This window comes from Trichosurus vulpecula, chromosome 7, assembly GCF_011100635.1.
Source record: "Trichosurus vulpecula isolate mTriVul1 chromosome 7, mTriVul1.pri, whole genome shotgun sequence".
Taxonomy (NCBI): domain Eukaryota; kingdom Metazoa; phylum Chordata; class Mammalia; order Diprotodontia; family Phalangeridae; genus Trichosurus; species Trichosurus vulpecula.
The window spans coordinates 13,172,541-13,194,596 of NC_050579.1; the positions used below are offsets into that span (position 1 = coordinate 13,172,541).

The 22,056-nt window shown below is 46.9% G+C and overlaps 1 protein-coding gene across 1 annotated transcript in view; it reads left to right on the top strand.

Moving 5' to 3' along the window:
* The window catches only part of PSMD1 (proteasome 26S subunit, non-ATPase 1), a 114,088-nt gene that overhangs the window by 17,409 nt on the left and 74,623 nt on the right, over positions 1 to 22,056 (top strand). The window contains exons 6-16 of the mRNA XM_036766958.1: positions 1,251 to 1,394; positions 2,537 to 2,763; positions 3,677 to 3,737; positions 7,692 to 7,820; positions 9,709 to 9,797; positions 10,403 to 10,481; positions 11,816 to 11,989; positions 12,832 to 12,943; positions 13,997 to 14,193; positions 16,551 to 16,646; positions 17,240 to 17,304. Coding sequence (XP_036622853.1) covers positions 1,251 to 1,394; positions 2,537 to 2,763; positions 3,677 to 3,737; positions 7,692 to 7,820; positions 9,709 to 9,797; positions 10,403 to 10,481; positions 11,816 to 11,989; positions 12,832 to 12,943; positions 13,997 to 14,193; positions 16,551 to 16,646; positions 17,240 to 17,304 — 1,373 coding nt within the window. The remainder of the gene's footprint in view (positions 1 to 1,250; positions 1,395 to 2,536; positions 2,764 to 3,676; positions 3,738 to 7,691; positions 7,821 to 9,708; positions 9,798 to 10,402; positions 10,482 to 11,815; positions 11,990 to 12,831; positions 12,944 to 13,996; positions 14,194 to 16,550; positions 16,647 to 17,239; positions 17,305 to 22,056) is intronic.

A 22,056-nucleotide genomic window follows, 5' to 3' on the forward strand; every position in this document is an offset into this window, starting at 1 on the left:
ATGAGACCAAAAGCAAGTATGTGCTGGGGGTTGGCAAAGTTAGAACAGGTCCTTAGTTTGGCACTGAGGTGCCATGCAGAGGACCAGCAGGCCCTGGCTTCTAGTGACGTCCAGGCCTTAAGGTCCTGACACACCTCAGACTGCTCACATGGTCAGCCCCTTCACAGTGGCCTCCAACTTGGGCTCCATGCTTCACGCCCCTGCCCCCAAGGGGTTCTTCTAACAGAAGGGTCTGACCACGTCATGCTCCACTCCTAAAACCTGCTAGGTTGAAGAATAAAAGGCAAACTCTGCAGCCGGGCCCTGTGGGCTCTCCCCAGTCTAGTTTCTCATCAGTCCTCATGCTATTTCCCACCTCTGTGCATTTGCCACGTGCAGTGTGTTTTCTGTTCTCATCTGCTTCTCAGAATCCTGAGCTTTTTGACCTGGCCTTCTCAGCCAGGCTCTCTTCCCCACCTCTGCCCCTCTCTCCAGGCATGAGAGGTCTTTCCCTCATGAAATTATTTATATGGATTTGTGGTCCCACCCCCGGCCCCTGCAGAATTTAGAGTCTCAATAGGTCCAACTCTTGGGTAGCATGACACCAGGCTCCACCTAGTGTGACTCCTAGAACCAAGGGCCTGTCATGCATGAGTGTGGAGGGAGGCCACTATTGGCTCAAAGAGGTGCCTAAGGTTGGAAAGGACCAGAGGAGTGACCCAGGATCCCATAGCCACAAGCGTTAGGACCAGCATTTGAGCCCAGATCTCCCGATTCCCAGGCCTGTGGCATGATGGCAGCAAGGTCAGCTGTTCTCCATGACGACTATGGGCTTACGGAGCTTGTGGTCCACTAAAGACCCCAGACCTTTGTCAGAACAGCTCAGGGGCTTCTTGGTTCCCCTGCTCTCTCTAGCCCACAGAGGACAGCAAAAAGAGAGGAAAAACACACCCTGAGAAGCCCTGTGAGCAGCATAGGGCAGCACAGTCATAGGGCTGTGCGATGGAATCTCTGAATCACAAAAAAAACCCATTCGTGACACAAGGAGTTGTAGAATTTATTTTGGGAAGATTTTCATTTTAGGGTGCTTAAATGAAACTTTTGGTGTTCAAAGCGGTAAACCCTCAGCTGTGTTGGAAAGTGGGCCAGAAAAGTCATCCGCTTTGCATTGCCAAAGCTTTATCTAAGCTCAGATTGTATGATCTCGTTCTAAGTAAACTTTATTCACTGGTAGCCACATGCAGACGCAGGGTTTCCATGGTGTCTTTCAGAATGATGTCCCCGGGATGCTGGCTTACAGCCTCAAGCTCTGCATGTCTCTGATGCAAAATAAACAGTTCCGTAATAGGGTGCTGAGGGTTCTGGTTAAAATTTACATGAATTTGGAGAAGCCGGACTTCATCAACGTTTGCCAGGTAATGATCTTCCCTCTTCACCGGTCTAGTCGTATCTGCTGTAATGAAAGCCAACAACTGGCCTTTGGCCTTTAATGGATCAGAAGGCGCCCCCCCCCCCCCCCCGACATCGCTAATTCTCTAACTATTGTTTATGGGCATATTGGCCATCAGAAAACAGAAACATCCTATTGAGTTCTGTCAGAACGCTCTCTGCTTTCTTTGACTAAAGTAATTGGCTTATTTTGTGACCTTCATAAGCACTAGACACGCTTGGCTGTCCACCATTATAGCTCGATACACATGGTCACAGATAAAGCAGTTGGCGGCCACTGTTGCCTCCATATCCAGTGTGAAGGAAATGATTTTTGCTTTTGTGATAATGGTGGCCTCTTCTCTTAGTACAGACAGTTGGGGGGTGCTCAGGTGCTTTGACTAGGAATTTAAAGCCAAACGGGCCCAAGTTTGTGAGGAGAGTGGCGTCTAAGTTAGACAGAAGAGGGGGAGGTGTGGCGAGGTAGCTGGGCCACCACAGAAAACCTTGTTTGGGCAGAACGACAAGCTGGTTATTTAGGTGGTGTTGGTGCCAGAGTGGGTGGTGAGGGATAACCACAGGCGAGCAGCTGCCCTGTAGGCGGAGGCCAGTTTTACTCCTCAGAAAAGAAAGTTTTTTATACACTCCCTATCTCTTTGAAGATGCAGCTTCCTTTTAATGGGTTCTTAAAAGGCACTGCTTTTGAGGGCCCTTGGACATTGCCAGATTTTGGGTTGCTTCATTGGGTATTAAGGCAGAGGGGAAGGAATAGAACCTGGACCTGGGCTTTCATTGGTCTGGAGGTGCCTCCTCTGAAGCATCCAGGCCTAGAGTCCTTGTGTTCTTGAGAGGTTGAGTGACTTTCCTAGGGCCTCAAGCTGGGATGGCTCCGAGAGGCTTTCTGAGCAAACAGACCAGCTCTGTAACTGCTCCAGTGCACCAACACTCTGTTAAGGTAGAAGGATTTGACTTCTTCAGAGCTAAAACCCCCCAGCTTTGGGGCTTTCAGGCAGGACTAAGGGCCAGGCTTCCCTGAAGGGTACGTTTGGGTTTGGCTTTTGTTGGCTCCTGGCCCCACCTTGCTTTTGTCATCTTACATTTCTTGTTTCTTTTCTTTCTGCCATTTTAGTGCTTGATTTTCTTAGATGATCCTCAGGCAGTAAGCGATATCTTGGAGAAGCTGGTCAAAGAGGACAACCTCCTCATGGCCTATCAGATCTGCTTCGACCTGTACGAGAGCGCCAGCCAGCAGTTCCTGTCCTCTGTAATCCAGAACCTCCGTACTGTGGGTACCCCCATCGCTTCTGTGCCCGGCTCAACCAACACGGGCACTGTGCCTGGGGCCGAGAAGGAAAGGTGCGAATGGGCCCTGAGTGAGGCCTGCTCTGTCTGAGTAGGGGGTGCCAACCAGATGCTGGAGGCCACTCCCCACTCACTGCTCTGTCTTACTGATGTGACGAAGGCATGGTCCAGACCCTCCCTTAGAATGGGTTATGAATGGGATCGGGGCAATAGGACGCCTGAGCTGTGCTTCTGGAAGCCTGGCTCTGTAAGACTGAGCCACTGACTTGACAGATGAGTCTGCTGAGGATTGGAGAAGTAGAAGGACTTAGCCAGAGTCACAGAGTCAGAACTAAAATGACCTCTTCATGGTGCTGCCTCTCCCAAGGAGGGGAGGCCAAGAGTGGGGGGCAGCCACATGAAGAAAGGCTTCTGTAGGTAGAAAAGAGTGGTTTTTACCACCTGCTACGCTTCCCATTCTAAATCTCTGCCTTCCTTTCATAGGCTGTTCTTATCGGTTATTTATTGATCCCTTCTGCCATTGTTTAAATATGTGTGGGGTGTTTACAGTTATTTGCTAAAAAGGCTTGGCCCTGTGACTCTGGCTAGGCAAGCCAGCCTCTCAGACCTTTAGTCCCCTTATCTGTAAAATGGGTGTAATGGTAAGTTTTCTGCCCCGTAGGATAGTTGGGAGTTAAATGTCTCATGAACTCTTCAGAAGTGAAGCTGAGCCACTGTTAGTTACTGTGACTTGGTTCTCTTCTCTCCCCTGTAGTCTTCTAGCACAGTTTTACCGCATAGAGTCACGGAGCTCTCGTCTGCTCTGCCCCAATGGCACAATCTTGCTTCCTGTCTTTCTCAGTGAGTCAGGCAGTTTCTTTAGGATGGTGTCACTTTACACTTGGCAGTGTAATTTATACAAGTGTTCCTTTGTTCTTTGCTTATCCAAGCCTCAGATGGATGACTTGTACCCTATTCTTTATTTCAGTGAGAGCATGGAAACAGAAGAAAAGACAGGCCACACATTTGCTGGGAAGTCCCCAGAAGTGGTGAGTATTGTTTTCTGAGGAGATGGGTTGGATGGAAAGATCCTTATTTATGAAAATATCCCCCATGCCCTGTGCCTTGGGTAAATCTCTTTAGGCAATGTGCCTTTATGAAGGTTATTTTTTTTTTTAAATAGCCATACAGTGTGATCCTGGACACACCGACAAGATTGGGGTCTGGGCCCTTGCAGAGAAGAGATTTGTTCATAATCCACAAGTAACGTGGAGAAAATGACAACTCTCTGGGAGGTGAAACACTGAAATATCACTGTTGATTTGGGGGCCTGTGGGGGAGGGGGATTTTGTTTTTAGGTGCAGCCTATTTTCTGATTGGCACCATTCAGGGTCCACTCTCCAGACCAGGTAAACCTTGGAAGCTGATGGAAGTGTTCCACTTAACCTTTTGGTTTGGTCATTGTCCTTCATTCCTGAAGAAGATCTAAAACGACAGTGATATGTTAGAGTCAAGTTGCACTGTGTCCAGTTGTGGCTGATCAGACCAAGCTGAGCTCAGGAGGCTCTAGCACAGGCCAGGCACAGATAGTCCATGTGAGCATTTGGGGTGGAGATGGCTCTAAATCTGCACATCTCATGTTTCTTTTGAGCTACTTAACCTTTCGAGAAGGTGGAGATGGGCAGGTAACTAAGGGTAACTGCAGCAGCGTGATGCTGAGTCTGGGTGCTTCCAAGGGGTTTGGATAAATTTGGATAGCAGAAATGAGGATGCTTATCCGGGATGACTAGTCGCAGCTCTGCCACCGTAAGTCTGAGAATCTGCAAGAAAAGAGTGATGAGCTTTCAGGTAGCCAAGGTCAGAACACAGTGATTGAGCTGCCCTGGGAGACGAGTTTCCAGAGGCAATCTAGTGGTTCGGAGCCGCTGTGTAGAGTGGCCCCAGACGGCTCCTCCTCCCCCTCCTCCTCCTATCCTAGGGAGGCTGTTTGAACAGCTTGGAGGCAAATAGTGTACACAGGGGAGTCATAGAAATGAGACTCTTGGGACTTTCCATTTTGACTCTTTGTAATTGGTTCCCCCGAGTCTCCTTGGTGTTTCAACAATCCAGCTAGCAGCTTCTGTGGGGGTGTAAGATCCACCCACAGCCAGCACCCAGAAAGCTGCCAACAGCACAGGTTCTTTTGATCTGCTTAACTAAGGAAAGCAAGTTGAAGGGGTTTGAGAAGCTTACTTTAATTCAGCACACAAATATCATTCACTTAGTTCAGGGGGAAAAGCCAGCACCCTGAACTTCAGAGCAAATTACAAACAAAGTACAAAATCAACAGACAGACCCAATACAATTCATAGTTACCAACATCTAGGTTCAGCCCGGGAGCTCAGAACAAGGGCTGGCCCAGAGTCACGTGCCACCACTGCTGCGCCAAAGAGCTCCCAAGAACAGACAGCCAACCCCTGGTTTTTATATCTTTTTCAGGGTCAGGGGTGAGTCACACATGCGACTCACCCACGTGACCTAGAATTGTCACAAAGAGGCGGGCTTAAACCCACGTGGTCTAAGAGCCTCTGCTCTCCCAGACATGTAAACTAGGCCCTCCCTGGAGGTAGCCCCACCTTGAGCCCCACCTTAGTGGCCAATCCACACCCACTAAGGTTTTACACCTAATAGGGGTTTGGGCCTGGGGCTTAGCGCCTAGTAAGGCTCAATGGGAACAAAAGCCAAACTCTTCAAGGGCACTTGTTGAACTAAGTGCTAAGGAGCCCATTTTTGGTTACCAACACACTTGGTTAGGGACAGATTTTGGAGATGTCAGAACAACACTAGGGTGGGTGAAGATTCAGAGATTGTTTTGAGATGGAATATGTTCTATGAAGGGCAGGAAGTGCAGTGATATCAGTCCCCTTCATATGCCGCTGTTGGCTCAGCCATTCCCCAGTTCTGGGCACCTTCTTAGATTCTAGTTCTTGGCTTCTTTTTGTCCCTCCTTTTAATCCCTTCTTGAGGATAAGGACACTTGTTTTGCTTGTGACTATTGCCTCTCACTTAACGTCCCCCTCTTCCAATTCCTGTTTTTTTCCCTGTTGAGTTTGGTATATTTCTACACTAAATTGTGTGTGTGCATCTGTTTGTATGTTCAGGGCAGCCAGGTGGTAGAGTGCTGAGCCTGGAGTCAGGAAGACTCTTCGTCCTGAGTTCAAATCTGGCCTTAGCCACTTACTAGCTGTGTGACCCTGGGCAAGTCACTTTACCCTTTTTGGCTTGGTTTCCTCATCTGTCAAATGAGCTGGAGAAGGAAATGGCAAAGTACTGCAGTATATTTTACAAGAAAACCCCAAATGGGGTCACCAAGAGTCAGACACGGCTGAATTGACTGAACAGCAATGTGTATGCCCAGCCTCCTTTGTTTATTTCATATAATGAGGTCCATCTGATACTCGGGAACTCTTCCACTCCTTCCTCTTTGTATACTCTTCTTACACACCCCAAACAGCAAAGTTCCCTGCCCCTTCCTCATTTCTGCCTCAGAGTCATCTTCTTTTTACCCTTTCTAATTCTCCCCTCTTCAGACCCTCAGAGCAGAACCAGCCCATCTCTGCGCCCCCATCCCCAACCCTGGGGCCTCTGTTGTTCTTATAAAACTCACTCAGTGCCCTTTGAAGAGATTAGGTTCTGAAAGGACGCTTGAAGCTTCTTTCCCTATGAGAATGTTAGCACTGTATCATCAGACAGCTCCTTCTGATTGCTCAGAGTTTACCTTTCTAGGGTTTTCTGGAGTCTTGTTTGTATTTAAAAATTCCTCATCAGCTCTGCTTTTTTCATCAGAAATACCTGAAAGACTTTTATTTCATTGGATATTCATTCCATCCCCACCCCCACTCCGGGGAGATTATATTTAGCTTTTCAGGATAAGTGTTTCTTGGTTGAAAACCTCTCTCCTGCCTTGGAATATAGTATTTAAATTTTCCTCTCATTTAGAGTAAAAGCTGCCTGGTCTCAGGTGATCCAGACACACAGGCTCACGAGTGTCCGGTCCTGCTGGGAGTCTGGCAGCAGCCCCCTTTCCTCTTGCCCGTGATTGACTCTGGGTATTTTGGGGAATGGAAGGAGTCACTTAGAAAGTTTCTTATGGAATTTCTTGATCAATTATTTGCTCTGGTATGAATTTCAAGTTTTTTTCTGGAGTTAGGGGCGCAGGAGCTGGATAGGAAGCCCTGTTGGCCAGACATATAACATGAATATTTTTGTTCATACGGGTCTTTTCCTCTCTGCTTTTGATGTCTTTGGGATGTCTGCCTTGTAGGTATGTTACCTGAGTGTAAGGTCAGTGGGGAGTAAGATCTTCCCTGCCCATCAATAGGCCTCATGTGGAACCCATTAAAGGAAGCTTGCTTGCTTGTAGGAAGGCTTACACACCTTTTGCTAATTTCTAATTAGATGCTGAGTCAGGAGGGTTGTGATGCCTTCTGGCTCTGAGCCTATTAGCTGAAAGAGTATATATTCTGAGAGGTGAGCTTTTGCTTTGGAGGCTCACTTACAAGAAGAATCTTGTGATTCTCTGGTTGAGACTCTGAGTGGCTGTATGTTCAGAGCCCCTCGACTACTCAGAGGTAAAGGCTCTCTCAATCCAGTGGTGAATGTAAAGTGTATATATAGCAGTATTGCTTTGATTCAGGCAGTAGAGCCCTGTCATTGGCCTTTATTTCTCTGCTTCTATTTTCTCTGTCGGTATATGTAATTAAAGAAGATCGTTGACCCCTTGATCTAAGAACCTGTGCTAGCAGCCCTCCTGGGCAGAGGCAGAGATGGACGTGGCTGCTGTTGAGGTGCAGGGTGAGCCATATGTCCTCTGAGATTTGGTGTGGTGGCCCTTCCCCTGTGTTGGGGTCTTCTGAATCGATCCCTGCCTGGGCTGGTGGTGCTTCCCACGAACATCATAGTGTAGGTTGAGGCATGGAGGAAGACACAGCCTTGATGATCATGCATGTTCTTTCTTTCTGCAGAACCCAGAGCCCAAGGACCAGATATCAAAAATGATTAAAATTTTAAGTGGTGAAATGGCGATTGAATTACATCTTCAGTTTTTAATACGAAATAATAATACAGACCTCATGATTCTAAAAAACACAAAGGTAGGAAAAGTCATCTCATTGTCCTTGGAATCCATGTGTTCTTTTGTGTACGCCTCTCTGTTAAATGTTGTGTATCACTCCTGAGCCCAGAGATTAGGATGTAGCAAAAGAATGAATATTAGACTGGTGGGAGAAGGGGACGTCAGGGTTACCTCACCCTTTTTTAAAAGTATTTTCTTTTTTATTATGAACTTAATGGTCATCTGCAGCATAAAAATACAAGTAGCGCCATATCCAGGGAATGATGGGAATGTGGGACCTTCTGTCAGAGACAGTGTTTTGTTTTAAAGGGCTTTGCTCCTTTATCATATTCCCTAATAATGAATGTAGTCAAACTGCTAATTTGAGCAGATTCCAGTGGGAGAGCGATCTGAATCCGTGAAAATTTGAAGAAACAAAGTCTTAGTGTTCTTAAATGTCAGAATTGTCTTGTTCACCTTCAGTGTAGTTAAGTGTGCTGTTCTTGAAAAGTTAGATGTGTAAGGATGATGTTTTCGTCTTATAATTTCAGAAGCTGCTTAATTTTTGTATCTGGTTCTCCATTGGCAACGTTTCTTAAGTTAGCTTTCATTTTTGCTGTCTGCACTGTTTCACAGTACCCACATAAATGATCAACAGGGGAGCTCATTGTTTAAACAGTCTGTCTATAATTGGAAGAACTGTTTTCATTTACAGAGTCTCTTAATTTAATTCATTTTTTTCCCCATTTATCATCCTTTCTGAAAGCAGGCTGCTTATTCCTAAACCAGCTTCTCAACCACATACCCTGGAGTGACCTTCCTTTGGGTTCCTTCATGGTGATAATTTGTTGTTCATATTTGCTGGAGGCTATTTTCTCTTCGTTTGCAAGATGAACAAAAACACAAGGGTCATTTTTGGAGAGCTGATTTTTTTTGCCTCTAAGGACTCGTGTGTGTTTGTCCTGATGCATTCGTCATGGTCGGAGTGTTTAAATATTTGGGCCCTTATGGGATGGCTCATTTCCCTTCCTTCACTTGGCACTGATTTGTGGTATCTAACATGTGGCCCTCATGTGCCTCTCTGATACCTCGTAGATATGTGATCGTTTATTTCTGGGTGACCCCTGACAGGTTGCAGTCGGCCCTCCAGGACAGTAGGATATGCAGCCTTGGTAATCAGCCTTGGCTGATTACTTTTCCATTTTCTGGGCTGTCTTCCAGGCTTAGGGCTTCTTTGCCTTCTTTGTGTCCCATAGATCCTCGGCTGGGCTGGGGAAGCCTTGGGACCCTTTCTCCAAATAATATTTTTTAAACTCATGAGGAAGCCAGTAATGTTGAAATGCAGTTCCCTAAATGTATTAACAGTTGAAAAATGTAATACAGTTACAAGAAGAAGTACAGTCTCTGGCTTTAACTAAGGTTGAGGCACTTTGTCATGGGTCAGTATAGATTAACATGGGACAAGAATTTTGTCTCCTATTTCGGGACTTTGTGCATGTCTTTGATGATGAGGTAGTTATTTGGAAATGAAAGATTATGGCTTGCAGTTGTTGTCTGCGCGCCCTCTCTGAGTTCGAGGTGGGGTCTGCTGTCTGGACAGGTAGGGTGCCCGAGACCCAGCCCAGTTTGGTGATGGATCTCTTTGAGCCTCAATTTCCCTGCCTCTATAATGGGCATGAAGATAAATGTGCTGCCTCTTTACCTCATAGGGTTGTGAAGAAAGTGCTTTGTGCACCTTAAAAGCACTTAGAACTAAAGGATAATGATTTCACAATATAATTAATAGACTCAACCCTGACATTAAAAGAATACTTGTGTTTTCTAAGCTAGCTAGCTCATTTGTCCAAAGAAATGTCTTTCCCCCTTGTTACATGTGTCTCTTGTGTCTATCGTCTGTCCTGGGTAAAGGCTGGGCTTTGCTTTTCTAGGATGCGGTGCGGAACTCCGTCTGTCACACAGCCACAGTTATAGCCAACTCGTTTATGCACTGTGGGACGACGAGTGACCAGTTCCTTAGGTAAATATGGGCGTAGAGCTGGTGTGAACACGACTGGGATGTATTTATTTTTCTAGGTGGGAACTGAGGAACAAAAAAAGGAGGTGAATAAAAGCTACTTATTATATGAATGACAGGCTTCCAAATTATGAGACTCTTATGTCCTGGTGGGGTTTGAGTTTGTCTGAGGAGGAATCATGCAGTGTTTTCTGTGTTGGGAAAGCATGACCCTTTGTGAAGCGTGAACTAAATTATTACCATTCAGGGTCATGGCCTTGGCCTCCAGGGCAACATGTTGGGTGGTAAAGTAAATACGTAACGGCAGACCAAGATGAGCTTGGACAACCTGAATTGTGGACTGCCTATCCAGAGTACACAGTTGCAACTGCAGAGTAGCAGATGAACAGTCGGCTCCCCATTGCAGCAGATAAAATAGCAAGCCATGAAACGGGGGCCTTGGTTTATGGTTATCTAGAAGGAAAGTGCTGCTGGTCACACTGGGCTTCCCCTGGGAGCCACTTGCTCCAGGCACTTTAAAGTCGTTTTCTATGGCCCTGAGTGTAGCATGAACGAATCTTTCTAACTCTGTTTTTCAGCCAACATTACCGGCTTGTCTTTCTTTGCAGAGATAATTTGGAATGGCTTGCCAGAGCCACGAACTGGGCAAAGTTTACCGCAACTGCCAGCCTGGGTGTAATTCATAAGGTAACTGTGGGCTGGGGGATACTCACCAACGACTGTTCTTCAGGATCAGTGCTTGAGAATGAATGTGAAGCCTCATTTAGTTAGTCATCCACACAATTTGTAACATACTACTGACTGGAAAAGGCCCCGGGAGAAGACCTCTTGGCGCCAGAATTGTTGGCGGTGGGCTCTGATCCTTATGAAACAGCTTCCCTTAATTCTCTCCACCAAGCCATCCATCAGAAAATGTAGTCTGCCAAGGTAGAGATATTTTCATCTGTTTTATGTTAAGTTCCCCAAACAAACGTGCATTAAGTGCCTTCTGTATTCAAGGTACCCAACCAGGGGCTCAAGAAACAAAGAACAGAATTTGAAAGTCCTCACCCAAAGAGAACTACCATTCAATGTCCTTTCCAAACTTTGCACATCTTTTGTCTTAGCTGGTAAATAGCCTGCCTCTTTTGCTCTCTCCTTCTCTCATGCATGCATGAGATGCCCAACATCTGTTGCACTGAGGAACAGTGAGAGCTAAGTTACTCTGTGTCATTTCACAAAGACAGTGTTAGGAGCAGCCCAGGTTTTATCAATCTCTGGTTGGCAGCCTCCATGGCTGGGAGCTTGACTATCGACTTGGGACAGATCCTGGGTCAGGAAGATTTCTCCCCCTGCCAAACTCTGTGGGATTGCAAGATTGCTTCCAAGTCCCTCGAGATACACCAGGTCCTCCAGCCAAACTCAGCAGAAAAGGGAAAGTCCTTTCCTCCTTATGGGGCCTATATGCACATTGTGAAGAGGCATTGTGAGTGCCCCTTTGGGGCAAGGCCAAAGCCCGCCCAGCAGTGGAGATGAGGCTTAATACTAACATTTGTGTACTAGGAGGCAGAGGGAGATCATGGGCATCCAGGCAGCTTCATTGTGGGGGTCATCTGTGTGTGACTCTGGGCAAATGACTTAGCTTCTCGGTGCCCCAGGCAACTCCCAGGAGACTAGAAGTTGCAAGGGAGGTGCTGCCCTGCATTGGTAAAGGGATTTTGCTTATGCGGGAGTTCCGTGCACCAGTGAAGTCACAGGTTTTCCGTTCCTCCTTCCCCTCCAGAACCACAAATCTAAGTATATATCTTAGCCCCCTTTTTGGCTTTTAATGCCTTTGAGGGAGTGAAGTGTGTCCTCTTTACGTTTCCTTTTGAACGTAGTGCAGTGTGCTTACACGCAGGGCATGGCGCTTAAAAGGGGTTTATTAAATTAACAAAAGGGCCACTTTCTCCAGACATGGATCATCCTGCCAGATAGCAATAGTAGGAACAGACTCAAGTAAGATGGTTTTCTCCATAACACTTTTGTCGTTTGATTTACAGGGTCACGAGAAGGAAGCTTTACAATTAATGGCAACCTATCTCCCCAAGGACACCTCTCCGGGGTCAGCCTATCAGGAAGGCGGAGGTCTCTATGCACTGGGTCTCATTCATGCCAACCACGGCGGAGACATAATTGACTATCTGCTTAACCAGCTCAAGAACGCCAGCAATGATGTGAGCGCTTCTTAGAAACGCCCTGGGAAAGTGCCCAGCTCGCAGCCCGATCTTAGCATGTGGAAGTTTTTAAGTGCCCAGAGAAGGATAAATTCCTTACTCGTATAATTGTAAAACATTATCTTGGCTGTCTTTGTCTCTCCTACAAGACTCAAAAGTTCATTTCTCATTTCTTTAACTGTCAGAGTGTGTGTGTGTGTGTGTGTGTGTGTGTGTGTGTGTGTGTGTGTGAACACATACATATATAAATAAGAAGGGGTTTATGATATACATATACAGAGAGTGGTATGTGGATATGCATATATGTGCACATACATATGTACATACATACATACACAGTGATGGGCAGTGTAGTGCACTGGCTAGAGTGTTGACCTCAGAGCCAGGAGGACCTGGCTTCAAATCCGGCCTTTGCTCTGTGACCCCAGATGAGCCACCTGATCTCACCACTTTACATGTGAGGAAACTATAGCAGACAATAGTGAAGTGACTTGCCCCGGGTCACACAGCTAAGAAGTGTTCTGAAGCTGGATTTGGTCTCAGGGCTTCCCAGCTCCCAAGTAAAAATTCCGTTCGTGGTGCCCCAGGTTGCCCATATGCTGTGTTCTTAGGAAACAGGTTTTAGTGACTTGGTCTGTGTTTCTCTTTTGGTCAGAGAGCTCTTCCTTGAGGACCATGCCAAGAAGGGAAGATGTCTGTGCCAGTTAGACTCTGAGGGCCTAACCTCCTGCCAGTTGCTTGTCTGTCTGTTTTGCAGCTTGGGCTTTTTGTTTTAATGGCAGTAGTCTTCCCGAGGTTGGGTGAGGAGGGCCCAGTCTGAGCAGAGCCTGTTCTTTCCCTAGATTGTCCGGCACGGTGGCAGCTTGGGCCTTGGATTGGCTGCCATGGGCACTGCTCGCCAAGATGTCTATGATTTGTTGAAAACAAACCTGTACCAGGATGATGCCGTAACAGGTAATGTATTTCTCAAAAGCAGCAGCTTTGTTGGGTGCATAGCCCTTTGAATAGATTTCAAGGACTATGAAGTTTTTATTATTTGGATCACTGGATTTCATCAGAATTGGTTTCCTGTGTAGTCCTGTGTTGATGCATTTAAAAATGGGGTTTAGAGAAGGGGTCCTGCGGTCATCCCGGCCAGCTGCTGCTTGAGGCTTCTGCAGTGTGCGTGCACACCCTTTTCTGAAGCCAGCAACCTTTTTTATTTCTTTTTAAGTCAGTCCTGTCGTTTCATTGGTGTCAAGAAGTCTGGGCGCCTGCCAGGTCCTCACCAGTGCAAGACTTGTACCTTGTCAGCAGCTTCAAGCTGTGTGGTGCACTGCAGGTGATGATGCAGGAGAAGCCGGCTTGGAGCCTGCATCTTGACTCTGGGACCCTAAATGGCTTCTCTACAAACTCTTGCAGATTAAGGAATAGCTATCTTAATTCACTCATGTTGTATGGAAATGTAACATCTAGGTGATCTCTAGATTGACTTTTCCCATTCCATTTGTATTGGAAGAGGCTTGGCCGATGCTGCATTCTTGTGGACATGTCATATGACAAGGGATCTGTCTGAAGTAGCTGAGGCCTGTGTGTCTGCTGGCCAGCTGGGACGGGATGGCAAGGGTTGGGACAGGACAGGACGGGATGAGGTGTTACCGTCGGGATGTCTCTTGGACGCTCTCCCTGATGCTTAGACAAAAGGAGAGAATTTTGAATATAGTTCAGTTTTCCCACTCAGAAAGCTGTAGGATTTGGAACTCGCCAAAACTTAGGGTCACATTTAAAATGAAAAGATGGACTTGCCAGCCTTGAACATCCGCCACAGAGAGTGCTTTATTGGAGGTGAATGGTCCAGTCCCCTTCTCTGTAGCAGGAAGTGCCGACAGCTAGAGGTGCCTTTCCTATTTCATCCTGCTTTGTAGTGGTACCTTTTGGCTCCAGTTGTCTCTGCTGCTTTGTTGACTTGACATAAAGAATACCAGCTCTTAAGTGTAAGTTACTAACAGATTGCCTCTCAATGTCCAGGGGAAGCAGCTGGCCTTGCCCTGGGCCTGGTCATGTTAGGTTCTAAAAATGCCCAGGCTATCGAGGACATGGTTGGCTATGCCCAGGAGACCCAGCATGAAAAGATCTTACGGGGCCTTGCTGTTGGCATCGCCTTGGTAATGTACGGGAGGATGGAGGAAGCTGATGCCCTCATTGAGTCTCTGTGCCGGGATAAGGTGAGCATCTCTTGGGTCCTGTTGGGTTCCAATAGTTAATGTCAGTGTAGTCACTGCTTACAGGCTTTTCCTGCTCCACCAGCTCCTCTTCCCCTCCCACCCCCCGGGTTATTCTCCATTTACTGCTGCACTCATATTCCCTCCAACTCAAACCAAATCAAATGAGATTGTCTTTGTAAAGGTCTTAGCACACAGCATGGCACATAGTTGGTGCTTAATAAATACTCGTCCTTTTTCCTTCCCCTCCAAAAATTTGTCTTTTATAATAACGCACGTTTGCTTGCATGACTCCTTCGTAAAAATCTATGAATTCATTTGGATAGAGGGGAGATAATTGGTGACTTAAAAATGTGTTGGCCCATGAAGGTTTTCTAGAGGGTCCACAAATCGGTCTAAGGGAGGAGGGGGGTGTACCTTTTGAAAAATAAAATTTTAATTTTACTGATACTTTTTACATCATCCATATTTCTTATTATGTTCCTTCTCCCCTTCCCAGAAATCCATCCCTCATATCAGAAAATAAAATAGAGACAAAAGCAGTTCAACAAAACTCACCATCACATTGGTCAAATCTGACCGTGGGGTGTGGGTCCCCATCCACCTTCTCAGCCTCCTCCTCTGGGCCAGTAGGCCAGTGTGTTCTCATCACATGGCCCTTTGTGACATTCATGTGCAGGACAGGATGAGCTCAGCTTTTACTTGTGAATGAAGAACTGGTGTCTTCACTGATTTTTCAACAAAACCAGAGCCATTCTCTCTTGTTTTCATGTAAAAAGATTTGACTGCTTCATTGACACATTTCTTGCTCCTCCATCCCTGTCTGACTTCTCAGTAAGGTCTCCTCCTCCTCACATGTGCACACTCACATGCGCAGGTCAAACACGGAGACAGGCCCACTCCTTCCTCCCCTTGGCCTCCACCTCTTCCTCATCACCTCCATGGAAGGGCCTAGTTGACCATTTGTTGTCTTGCCCAGGAGTCGAAGCCTCTCCCCGCTGTTTTCCTTGACGTGATTTTGGTCATTGTGGGAACTATCCTCTGGGATCTGCCTGCATCACTTGGCATTGGTTCATACAAGTTGCCCACATTTCTCTGAATTCTTCAAATTTGTCCTCTCTGGTGCCAGAATTCCATATGTGAAGCAGCATCATGTAACAGATAGGGACCCAGCCGTGTAGTCAGGAAAACTGGGTTCAGATCCTACCTCTGATATGTCCTGGGGAGCTAATGGAACTTTTCACTGGCCCAGACAACTCTCAGATATGCTAAGTTGCAAAGCAGTTCCTGCTTTAGTACCAGGTACTTTCTCACCAGCAGTGCCCTGGGTCGGTATAGTCATAGGTATGGACCAAGAAAGAAAACCATTCATGACATTCATATCCTACACAGTTACTCAGCTGTTTTCCAGTCATTGGCCTTTTTAGGGCTTTGGCATCTCAGAAGGCACTCCGTTGTCTGTGTGGGACGTGGTCTGGCTGCCCTGTGTATCACAGCCCGCCACCACACCCTTTCTGACCTTGTGCCTTGGAGTGGTGCAACAGGGTGAAATGAGGGTCACGGTGCAGGTTCTGTCACTGTGGACATCATTCCCAGTGGTTTTCCTGAACAGTTGGACCAGTTCCAGCTGCAGTGGAATCTTCCCATTGTGTGATGGGATGGAGGAGGAGAAGGAGTCCTCCCTCCGGGAATAGCAATAGGCCCCACATGATTAGCGACCTCAAGGGAGTTTCTTTTCATCCTGGGGTCTCTTCTAGGGTTTTTTGCCAAATGGCAAAGAATGACTTTGGAGTCAGTCTATGCGTGAAAGGCATAGGGTGAGAAAGGTGGGCTCAGGTCAGACTGCGCAGGGGGATGGGAGAGGCAAGTCAATGAAAATGAAACAAGCATTTATTAAGCACCTGCTGTAGGCCAGGCACCGTACAAGGTACATTACAGATGTCTCATTTGCTCCTCACAACAAGGCTGGGGGGCAGTTAGGATCCCTACTTTATAGTTGAGGTCACTAAGGCAGACAGTCACATAGCGAGTAAGTGTCTGAGGGCACATTTGAACTTGGGTCTTCCTCACTCCAGGGAGCCCATTTTATCCGTCACACCCCTCCTATCCACCGCGCCCATTTTCCTCCATCAGATTCTCCTTTAGCTGAGGGGATGGGATGAGTTCTTCCAGTCAGAGGGAGGTTGTCAGTGGCATCGTTTGGATCCTGTCTAGCCCCACCACGAGGCAGCTCCTGTATGCCGGTGGCTACCTTCTGACTTGTGGATCTGAGCACCTGTTTTCTCTGCCTGTGTCCCATACCGGCTTCGGGCTCGAGGCCTGTGTAAGCACAGGATCAGTGTTGACTTATCCCCCCACAGGACCCGATCCTCCGTCGGTCTGGAATGTACACGGTGGCCATGGCTTACTGTGGCTCAGGGAACAACAAGGCCATCCGGCGCCTGCTGCACGTGGCGGTAAGTACCGCGCGCTGGGCACAGGCCGCAGTGCCAGTCAGCTGGTCATCGTGGTTTGTGTCTGGAGACCCTTGAAAGAAGGGGGATGTGTTTTTGCCGGAAGGAGTCGATCATAGGTAATCTTCGGCTCACAGGTGGATGATGTTCTGAAGGTTCAGTTCTCAGTTCTTTGGCAAGCTCAGAGCTCAGAGGGCATTTTGTTTTCACAGTCACAGCGGTGCTTAGCGTTCTCGGCCCATTCGTCAAATGAATATTCTGTAAGAGAACTGAAATGATGCTGACCCTTTGATCCCCTCTGATGTTGGGGTGTACATTTGTGTGTGCGTGTGTGTGTGTGTGCGCGTGTGTGTGCGTGTACATGGACTTTACTAGAGGTGGTAGAGGCCAGCCATCTGTTTCTGTGTTGAGGATTGCCATTTAAAGGAAAAAACCTCCTATCTAATTTGACCCTTTTAAATAAGTGCTGCTTCCCAGTGTCTTATTACTGACACATTTGGCTTTTTGGGAAGGTGTCCTTCTCATCACTTGGGTCTTGATGATAAGAAGCGAATGTCGTCCATTTTAGTCAGACCCTCTTCCCTTTTCCTCCCCAGGTCAGTGACGTCAATGATGACGTCAGAAGGGCTGCAGTGGAATCCCTTGGCTTCATCCTGTTCAGGTAGGAGGCTGCCTCATTCTGAGCACTTTGCTTGGTTCAATGTACTTTGTCTTTTATATGTTCCTAAGTCACTCTTAAGTAAACAGGAAGGGAAGGGAATAAACATTTACATCACGTCTGCTCTGTGCTAGGCATTGAGCCAAGTGCTTTACAGCCACCCTGGGAGGGAGGTGAGACAGAGAAACTGAGGCAGGCAGAAGAGAAGTGATTTCCCCAGGGTTGTGTACAGGTAGTAAGCATCTGCGACAAGATTGGAACTCGGGTCTTTCTGACTAGAGACTCAGCCTTCTATCCACCATGCCAACAGCTGCCTTAAACAGGAGCACAGAACCTGAAAAAGAAAACCTCACAGCATGTCAGGGTAATGGCCCTACAAACCCTACCTAAGGCCTAGCCCTGTATGGTGCTTAGTGTAGCTTCTCATTCTGAAGACATTTCAAAGCACTTTCAATATGAAGGATTTCCCCTTGAGAGCTACAGGCTTTGGCTTCAGGAATTAGGACTCTTCGCAGCTCTCCCCACTGTCTGGAAAGGTTGGAAGTTTGTCCTGGTGGAGCAGTCTCATTCTGGGTAGGCTGAAGGTAATGTGACTGTGGACAGGGATCCTCCCCCTGCCTTTCTTTCCACTGACCCTTTGACAAGCTGTTTGTTGCTAGTTCTGATTTCAAATCACTTTTCAAAAATTGGGTAATGGAAGGAGAGATTTCCTTTCAGGTGAAGCCTTAATGTTACCATAAAATGAAATCAGAAGATGCAAATTTATCTTAAGTTTTGACTGGTAAACCAAATGACTGGAGCTGTACATGTGAGCTCACACAGCTAACACACGTTCCCCTTCTCTGTGTGCCTGAGGGAGATCCCTTGTCTTCCTTGGCCCCGCTGGATCCCAAGATACCTCATAAAGAGGTCTAGCCATGTTCCATTGACGGATCGAATAGATAGTGGATAGCTCGGCCCTGGATCTGGACTGTGGGAAGGCTAGGAAGTTTCACATGCGGTCCCTGCCCTTCTTGGGAGACACCAGGTACATGCCCACAAACACCTGGGTGTTTCATGGTTTCCTTGGCAGAATTTGGTGAACACCAGGTGGAGTGGGTATTTAGAAGTGAGAGGAAGCCAGCCTTGAATGGCGTAAAGAATGTGAATGGAGGGGCGTGTTTTTGGAGGGAACCTGCCCAATTCAAGGCCAGAGAGAGGCTTTGTATTTTGGCCAGTTTTGATGACAGTCTTTCTAAAATGTCTTCTCTGATTTCCTGCCGTGGTAAATACACAGTGGGCTGAACATCATTTAACCTTGCCTTAATGACTTCAGGTAATCCTAAATGCACACCAGTAATTATGCAGGAGAGTGACATTGTGGCCGTCAGACTGTTTACCATGGGCTGTGGTGCTTAGAGAGGCCTCTGCTCTGCTTTCTGGGAATTATTCTGCCTCATTGCTGGAAAGACAAAGAATTCCCAGCAATTTTATCTTATTTTTTACAAATTCCGAGTTAGTGGGCTGACTTGACACCAGGCCCCTCAGTAAAATGCCTGGGCTCTCTCCTTTTCTTCCCTGCCTTGAATTCTGACACTGGTACAATGAAAATCACTGAAGCTCCTTAGCTGCCTCTCTCTCTTTCTTCCTCTGTCTCCCTCTCTCTTCCTCCTTTCTTCCTTCTCTCTCTCTGTTTCTCTCTCTCTCTCTCTCTCTCTCTCTCTGTGTCTCTGTCTCTCTCACACTCAGTCAGCAGATGTCCCCCTAGAGCTGCTTTGCTGGCTCTTCTCTGCTTAAAAAGTTCCCCTATGCCAAACAATACTGGCGGATTGCCCATGGCTTCTTCTGCTGTCAAAGGGAATGATCTGACTGATTTCCCATGGTTTTTGGGCCCTGGCTTCCCCAGGGGTTTCTCCAGGATGTTTTTCCTTTCAGATATCATTGTTCATTCTTTCAATATGGTGACGTTTCCATCCTGTCAACCCCGGGATACCAAACGTGCCAGTAACAGATCTTTAGGTTTGCGTCGTCTTTTTGTCAACCTCCAACACACAACTCTTACAGTTACTTTTTCTTTATGTGTCTTTTAAAATACTTTTTTAGACTGTTGGCCTATGCCCATTCTCCTAGGCTTCCTTCATATTTGTGCCATCAATAAGCTTTTATTAAGTATGTGCTGTGTGCTAAACCCTGGTAGATGCTAGAGATAGAGCCAGTTGTTAAATTTTTACTATGAGCATTTACATCTCAGAAATTGGCAAGCACTAAAAATCAGGACTTCATTTATTGTTTTGTTAATTTGTTATATGCCTTCAGAAAGTGATGGAGAAAGCATAAATAATAATCCAGATTGAATTTAAAGAGGTCAGTGCACATTTTTCCCCCTCTAGAAAGCTGGTCGTTGAACATTTACCAGCACATTCCTGCATATATCTGTCAGTATGTATGCATGTGTACATACATAGCATAATACATATATATACAGAATAGTTTAATCCAGGGTAGTTTGTTAGGGAGGACATTTGTGTTTTGGGGGGATCAGTAAAGGCTTCGCGTTGAACGAATGCTCTCACCTTGCTCTGGCAGCAATGTGGGGATGCCTAGGGAATCATCAGAATCATGCTTTTAAATGCATAAAAAGAAAGTACATAAGATTACTGAGGAAACCAGGCATATTTAAATACAGTAATCAGAACATTTTTGAAAAGAGCCAGTTCATGGACTGCGGGTGAAGAAGCCTGGATGCAGAAGGTGGTGGCCGATCTGCGAGACCAAGACAGAGGACTCTGTGCGGCGGAGGTGGGGAGGGAGGGCATTCAGGGCATGGGGATGGACATCAAAGAGGCACAGAGAAGATGAGGGGCCGTTTGGCGGGAGCACAGAGTGTGTGGAGGAGTGCAGTGTCCAAGGAGACTGGAAGGAGAGGCCCACTTGCCTGGGGTTTAGCAGCTAGACAGAGGAGTTTCTATCTGAAACCATAAGAAGCCCACTAGAGTTAACCAAGGAGAGGAGATAATGGTCGGTTTGCTCTTAAAGGAAATTACTTTGGCAGCAAAGGGTAGGCTGTCCTGAAGTGGAGGGGCACTCGGTGAGAGGGCCTGAGCTGGAGGAGTGGAGAGAAGGGGCTGGCTGGGAGACATAGCATGGTGCAAAACGAGATGTGGCAGTGGATTGTCTGTGTGGGGTGATGGCAGGATGGTGGCCAGCCTTGGACAGAAAGATAGAGCACCAGCCATGGCGTCAGGAGGACCTGAGTTCAAATCCGGCCTCAGACACTGGACACACTTACTAGCTGTGTGATCTTGGGCAAGTCATTTAACCCCAATTACCCTGCCTTTTCTCCTCTTAAAAAAGAGAGTGAGAGCAAAGATCATGAGTTCAGTTCAGAGTGGGCATGATGAGTCCCAGATTTCTCTGGGACATCCGGTTTGAAATGTCCAGTAGATAATTGGTGGTGTTGGACTGAAGCTCAGGGGAGAGACGAGAGCCGGATATGTGTGTGTCCGTATGTGTAGACAGGTTCCTATGTAACACACCTCTAGCTTAGCTTCATTTGCATTGGGATGATCAGCAAACCCTGGGGAGCCAATGATATTACCCCAGAAGAATGGAGAGGGAGAAGAGAAGAGGACATAGGACCGACATGGAGTGAATGCTCACAGCTATGCCCATGAGTAAGAGCTTGCACTTGGACCCTCAACAGATGACAAGATGGACTGAACTTCCTTTCCTACCAATGCAGGACCACTGAGTACTATGGGAGAAGCCGTGGTCTGTTCATTGCTGCTGCTGATCGGCCCTTCTCACCCTCCCCACAGCAAGTTCTGATCCTTCCCATCTCTCTCCTCACCTTCCACCACACTTCCCAGCCTGTGCTTCCAAATAAGGACAGAACTTCTCAACTGACTGAGAAGATTAGGGCCATCCAAGGGGAATTTCTCAAGGAGATTACGGTCTAGCAATGAGATTGGTGTTTTGTTTTGTTTTTTGTAACCTTGGGGCCTACAGTGGTGCTTGACACCTAGTAGGGGCATAAGAAGTATTTGTTGATTGAGCAAATGCCACATTTACCCATGGCACTAAGCAATTCAACAAAGGCGTATCCAAGGCAGTATCCTAGATCCTGGTGTGCCAGCACAGAAATAGATGGCCCACATTGAGGAGGGGACAGGTACACTAGAGTGGTGGGTGGTAGCATCAGAGAAGCCAGCTTGTGGGTAGCTTGTGTACCATGGCCATTTGCCCCAGGGTTCCACTGGTGAAGGACTGAGGCAGCCAGTCCAGTGGCTTAATTCTCCTGGCTTTTCCTTGTAAGATTTTAACTTGTCCTCACTGGCGCCCTCATGCTACAGTGATCCCTCTTTTCACTGATCTAAACAGAAAAGGTTTTTGAAAACTTTCGGGAATTCTCTTGACTTACCATATCATGAATAGAAGTGACTTTTAGAAGCTTTAGGAAAAGTGCACTTAGTTTCTTCACTTCCCAAAGAGCTGAGAAGCTGAACTGAGCCCTCGTTTGGTTGGTTCTTAGAGAGCCCATGACAAAATCTAGAAATTCAGGCTCATTTGAAGGATTTTCCTTTCATTCTGAATAGAATCATAGCAGATACGTAGGTTTTCTTCTTTGATATAATAACAGAATTTCATTGGGGTTCTTTAGTAGGAAGAATGCTAATCAAGTCACATGGGGGTGGCTTAAGTAGAAGAAACCTGTATTGTCTGGATCTGTGGTGACTTGAGTCCTGCTTAGGAAACTGAAAGGCATTTGGGGGAAGC